This window comes from Oryzias latipes, chromosome 7, assembly GCF_053564925.1.
Source record: "Oryzias latipes strain Hd-rR chromosome 7, Olatipes_Hd-rR_3.1".
NCBI classification, from domain to species: Eukaryota; Metazoa; Chordata; class Actinopteri; order Beloniformes; family Adrianichthyidae; genus Oryzias; species Oryzias latipes.
In genome coordinates this window covers 28,079,678-28,085,969 of record NC_136243.1, presented here as the reverse complement: position 1 = coordinate 28,085,969, position 6,292 = coordinate 28,079,678, and the positions used below count along the sequence as shown (strand labels likewise).

Here is a 6,292-nt window from a genome sequence, read left to right as displayed (position 1 = left end):
TAGTTTCACGTTGGACTTAAAATAAAAATGGCCACGTTTTCAAAAAACATTTTTCATTTCTCAAGACTACAAGATCTTTTGGACCAAAAGGGCAGAAATAGTTTATACCTTAGACTAACATTTACCGATAGATTGCCTTTAGTCTTTTCATGGCTTTGTTAAAATAATCGAGGGAACTTTTGTCCTAAAAGAGGATTGGGCGGAATTAAAGAAGCTGCAAAACTTAAAAAGCACACAGGTTTTATTGCATATCAATTTCATGTATAAATTCTTCATAGCATTGGAAAGATTACATTTGGTATACATTGCTATTCTACAGAATTAACATCAGAGTCATATCTTCTCAATGAATTTTTTTCTAAAGTACATCTGCGATAATCACAAGCATCAGAAGAACTGCAATTTGAGAACTGTTCAATATTATTCTACAGTCCTTTACTGTTTTTCATGATGTATTCTTCTGTAAGTCTTTTCCTGGTCTTTCATATTCTCCCCAAACATCTGTGAGGCAGTCAGAACTTGAAGTCAAACCTACTAACCTAACCACATGTACAATAAGTGCATCTACCGATTTATTTATTTTATTTTTTTTGACTTTTTTTCTCCTAAAGTTTAAATTTGATACACGTTTCACAAATGGACATCATTATGACTGCTAAACACGTCATGCACAATAACCTTTTTTTTGTTTGTTTTCAATAAACATAACAGAGGTGATATACAACTCAGATTTAAACAAAACAAGCACCATCTATTTAAACCCATTTTTTTCTTTTTTCTTTTTCTTCTTCAGACAAATGCACCATTGTTTTTTATTCTTTAAAATACTATACGATTAAAAAGAAACAATGCATGTCTTTTCCTTTCTCCTGTAACAGTGGGGGCAAACAACAGTCGTGTTCTATTATGCTGACAGACATTTCTGTGAACTTCTGCCAGAATACTTTCAGAAAGTGGAGATCATCAATGCCTTCAGTTCATCTTCTTTACACAGCGCATACTTATTACAGTAGTCCATGACATGATTTACGACATATAATCAACCTAAGAACTTTGTGACCCAAGTCTTTACATTTTGCAACCACAAGTTGAAAAAAAAAAAACAACGTGTTTACTATGAATGGAACTTCATTCAGTAGAATTATAAAAACACTTTTGTCTTTAGAAAAATGAGATGATGCAGCAGTCCTGGCATCACACTGCCACCTGCTGTTGTGAAGAAAAGTTACAGTGCTTGTGTTCTTTTCTCTCCATGTTGTGCCCAACTACCTGGTTAAAGTCATCCTCATATGAAAGTTGTTCTTAAATTTCACCAATGGACCAAAGCGCTCACTTCTGGTTTCAACCCGTTTGGTTTAAGTGCTAATTTTTTATTTTTTTTTATTTTCCAGGCCTAATTCTGACAATTTAAAGGAACAGTGATCCAAAATGTTTCAACCAACTTCCCACAGCTATCTAAAGCATGCTTACCATGAAATATTCTATCTTAAAAATAAAACAGAATTAAAAAAAAAAGTGATTTTAAGTAAAAAAAAAATGTTTTTTGAATGAAGATTTGTTTGCATGTGTGTCATGAGTACTTGGCTTTTTTTTCTTTTTCTTTTATAAAATCAGTCTCTTGAGTTTATACATGAGTTTGGGCGTTGTACTGTCTGACAAAAAATTCAAGAATAAATCTGATTATATCATGCCAAAGAGAAAATGGACCTTTTAGGAGCAGACGTTTAAAATCAGTAATGTGAAAATAATGCCCTTTTGCTGACATTCAAAATAAAACTGTTTGCAAGTCTGCTCCAGCGCCAAAACAACTGAAGTGAAACAAGACAAGAAATACTAAAACCAGCAGGATGTTTCAATGCTAGATAGGATTCTAAGACTAACTACAGGTACATTTCACTATAAATAAAAACAATTTCTTATATTTTATGGGATCCTTCCATTTTGGCACACTAAACTATCAAAATGAGAAATTCTGAATCTCTGTGTTTTGATAGGTAACCATTCCTTCAAAAAAAGGTGAATAAAAATGCTTTACTTCATTTTTTATCCCTCCAGCTGTGACACAAAGACCAAAAAAATAAATACATACACACTTTTGAAATCAAACATATAAGCACACGACAAAAACAACAAAGAAAAAAGAACTATGACAGCAAACGCAAACCCCTTGGAAATGAAATGATTGTCAGAGAACAAAACATTTTCTATGGGTTATTTGGCACATACCACTCTTGTTATGAACATCTATGTTAATTTTTTTTACATCATATGACAATATCGTACAATTTTGGTCCTTCTCTAAAGTAATCATATTAACAGTTGAACTCTGTTGTGCCTAAAAAGAAACAATACTGTGGTATGTAGTTGGAAAAAAAGGAAATAAAATTAAGAAATTATGATGTTATTAACATTGAAAGATTTTCTTTCGTTTCTTTAAGATTCTTTTTAAAATGATCAAATTTAGTAACCAATTATACAACAACTAGTTGCCCAGGTAGCTCATTTTTAACATCACTCTGAAATCATTGAAAATCGATCTGAATGTACATTACGGTGCTTTTGTTGATTCTTTTATTTTCAAACAGGATCAGTTGCCCATGATTTATGGAGGAAATCCCACAAGCTCACTCTGTCTGATCAGCAGTGCCACCCTGTGGATATGCAGTGCCAATGCTACAATCCTTGCAGCTGGAGTGCGCACTTTAGAGACATTTCCGTCATTACGTGTCTTTATAAGAGCCTTACACAGAATGTCTGTGGAGCTGCAGTGAGCTTTGTGCACTTGTGGAGGACCAGAGTACTGTAGAGTTCCTATGCTCATGAAGAAGCATTCTTTGTGTCCTTCACATCAACAGGAGCTTAGCAGTGCTTTCTTTGAGTCAGTCGAACAGGATCCTCTAACTTAAGAACAGTCTTTCACCCCTCTCCCTGACTCACACAAACAAGCCAACACACACAAGCACACAAAATCATCTTGTGTGCCTTGAAAGGAGACAGTTCTTTTCCAAACTCCATGACTTCCCAGCACTCGTCTTTTCTATCCAAACGTGAAACTAATGCTGCTCCCAGCCTTACTCCCACCTTCTGTCCATCTCTGTTTGCCTAGATGTGATTGAGTGGGTGAAAGCTGCTCGTCTCCGACGGTCCACCCCCCATGCTCAGCCAAGCGTCCAGAGAGCTCTGGGAGGGCGCGTGCAAAGGGTTGTTCTCTGAGAGAGACAGCATCATTGCATAAGCCTGCAAGACAAAACAGGGGATTTTTAATTAAAGTTACACAGATGTTAATGTGTTAAAAATTCTGATCAATTTTCATTTCATTCAGTGATTGTGAAAAGTATAAAAAGCAAGATTTTGTGTGATTCTTCGTATTTCAGTCCCATCTGAATTTCTTTAGTGCCATATGCTCAATTATTATCATTCTGATTCTTGGATGCTGTAATAACATATTTATTATAATCTTATTTACAATGACGATATTGTGCAAACCCAACCACAGTGGACATAACTTCTTCATCGAGTTCTGGAATGTTTTATATGTCCAGTGTAATCACAGGCACAAAAGCACCAAAAAAATGCTTTTCTGTGACCAGATGCCAAGGAACATTTGTTGTTGTTGTTGCTGGAATCTGAAGCTTCTCTAAAGAGCCCAAGCATGCAGGGGTAGAGAATGCAGACAGCATAAGACAACATAATCATAATTATGGGAACGGTTTTAACATTTCAGTAGATCAAAAGATGATTCTAGTGGAACTTTAATAGCACAAAACAAAAACCCAAACACAGAAATGTAAGATTCACAGAAATCAAAATTTACACTTTGCACTGCAAAACCTAAATCTTAAAAGTAAAAAAAAAAAAAAAAAAAAAAAAAAACTTGTCTTGCAGGAAACATAACCACACCAAGAAACCTTTTTAACAGGAAAATAATCTCAGTTTGAGAAAATATGTCTTGGTGGCTAGAATATTTTTCTTAAAATAAATCTTAGTAAGACCTTTTTTTTACTCCATTTGCCAATGGGGTAAGAATTTCTGACTTCTTTCAAAGAGGCCTGTTTTTGCAGTGCTCATTTTTTCTATGCTCCACATCAAAATATCCCTTTCCTTTCATGTGCACTCAAACTCCAGTCACATACCTGGGTTTTAGCCTGCCTGTACAGTGTCTCTTTCAATGCTTCAGATTCTAGTGATGTGTTAAATATGTCTTTAACATCAAAGGGCTGCTCTTCAGTGGCTGCTTTACGTAAACCATCCACACTCTTGGGAAAGGTGGGCAGACTTTCCAGGTCCAAGAGAGAGCCCTCCTCCTCCACACACCTGCACACCAAGGTATGGATGGAAGGCGGGAGGGGAGGTTGTATGAGTGAAGCAACAGGATGAGTTTGTGAAGGGATAGAAACAAGACAAGGAGGTGAGATTTGTGGAGATGTAATGTTGTTTAGGAGATGAGTGAAGAGAAAAAAGGGTAACAATATTAATAGTGTTTAGACAGACAGATAGAAATTAATTAAGATAGAAAAAACAGAAAAGAAGCTGCTTTTGAAGTCAGTAACGGGAAATGCCAAACTGATGATCTGTCCTTCTGTTTATCACTCGATGTACTTGATCAGTTTGATCAAAAATATTTAACAAAAAATATCAATATAGGTAGAAACTGCTATTTTGCTCTGCTTCCTTCCTGCATATTTTACATCACAAAGCCTAACTTCTTCATGTCTTACTGACAGGATACACACCTGCGAGTGTGTTCATAATTCATAGCTAACGGAGCCGACTCGCCGTCGTCCTCTTCATCGTCCTCCTCATATACTCCTGTCGTGACAGGAGATGGAGACTCTGGCGCCTCATCGTGAGACTTCTCTGTCAGGCTGCCTTCTTCCTCCTCCTCGTCATCACCATCCACCTCTTCTTCTTCTTCATCTAGCCCCCGGAGCCCCAGCTTGGAGTTGGACAGACTGTGGGTGGGTGGGCACTCCTCTTCAGGTTGGTCTGACCTGCAAAGGACAGATTAGAGAGGACATGTTGACACCAAAATGAGTTGAGGTAACTCTATTATGAAAGCATTCCCAGTGCTCTTTTAATTATGATTATGCTGTTTTTGGCCAAAGTCAAAGAATCTGTGTCGCTTTCTGGGACAGTTTTTGCTCCTGCGTAGGCGGGTCTGTTGGCGTTGAGTAAGCCCGCTAGCTCACAGCCCATCACAATCCCAAGCTATAACACTACTGGTGCAACCAAAATGGTGAGCTGTTTAGGAGCAATGAAACCATTTGTCCTCAAGTGGATACATCAGAATAGAGTGAAGCAGGGAGCTTGTGGCCCGCCTCCCACCCGTCCTCCATCATGAGAAAAACGGCCCAAAAACATGCTGGAGTGGGTCTTCCAAGTTAATATTAGTCTTACATTTTTACTCATGTTGCACAAGAAATATAAAGCAGAGTGCTCCATCTAGCTAATTATAGAGAGCATGAAAGATAAATATACAATAGTTTGCAATCAGTGGTTATCATTAAATGACACAAATACATATATTTTTCAAACATTTATCAAAGTCGGTTTGTTGTAGTTTTGTATCGCTTTATGTTCAGTTTGGAGCTGAGCGTCTGTTTTTGGTTTTCTAAACATCTACAAGCATGACTCATCACTGCGAGAGAAAAACCCAAATAATCTGCTGACAGCATGCTCAGTCCGACTCCACTGTCCACACAAACAAGGGTGTTGACAGTCCGCCACAAGGCTTTTTCAGATGACCTGCAGATGATTAATTATGCAGCATGGCAGGAGAAGGTCCACTCAGACACGGTCCTTCACAAATGAAATGTTGAAACGCCGTTTGTGTGACTCACTGAAGATGTCTGCTCTCAGCTGCAAACAGGCTATCAGCGCACCACCATTACGACCTGCCATCTGTACATTTTCCAGCCTGTAACCCCCCCCCTTTCTCCCAAAAACCACTACCACCATCCCCAGACCACGATGTCATGGCTCATGATATCATTTCCTCTGGGATGGCAAATTTACTCCTTCCACTTTTTTTTGCCACACTGTGGACATTTATCAAATCAGACAGGATTACCTCTGGGAAGGGGTGCACAGGGACAGGATTGGGTCAGACAGAATGGGTGGGGGAATGTGTGCAGAGGGAATTTAGGGGGGAAAGTTCTCTTTGAATCTAGATTGAATATCACCATAATCAAATTCTGAATCTGAAAACTGGGAAAGAAGCGTAGCTCTGACATTGGGAGCCCTGGGTTTTGTCATTTAGCCTAAACACGTCAGTCGGGTGTTTGTGTTAGTG

General features: G+C 38.0%; 1 protein-coding gene across 25 annotated transcripts in view; it reads right to left on the bottom strand.

Annotated features, from left to right (window-relative positions):
- Positions 1 to 223: 223 nt before the first annotated feature.
- Positions 224 to 6,292, bottom strand: part of prdm16 (PR domain containing 16) — a 168,435-nt gene continuing 162,366 nt past the window's right edge. For 17 of the 25 annotated variants that reach the window (XM_023956496.2, XM_023956489.2, XM_023956491.2 and 14 more), the window contains 3 exons: positions 4,734 to 4,991; positions 4,134 to 4,314; positions 580 to 3,237 (listed from right to left, as the gene is read on the bottom strand). In XM_023956496.2, the coding sequence (XP_023812264.1) occupies positions 3,103 to 3,237; positions 4,134 to 4,314; positions 4,734 to 4,991 (574 nt within the window). In that variant the 3' untranslated portion in view covers positions 580 to 3,102. Of the gene's footprint in view, positions 3,238 to 4,133; positions 4,315 to 4,733; positions 4,992 to 6,292 lie in introns of all 25 variants that reach the window. The other 8 variants (XM_078949494.1, XM_078949495.1, XM_023956497.2 and 5 more) reach the window with 1 other exon arrangement.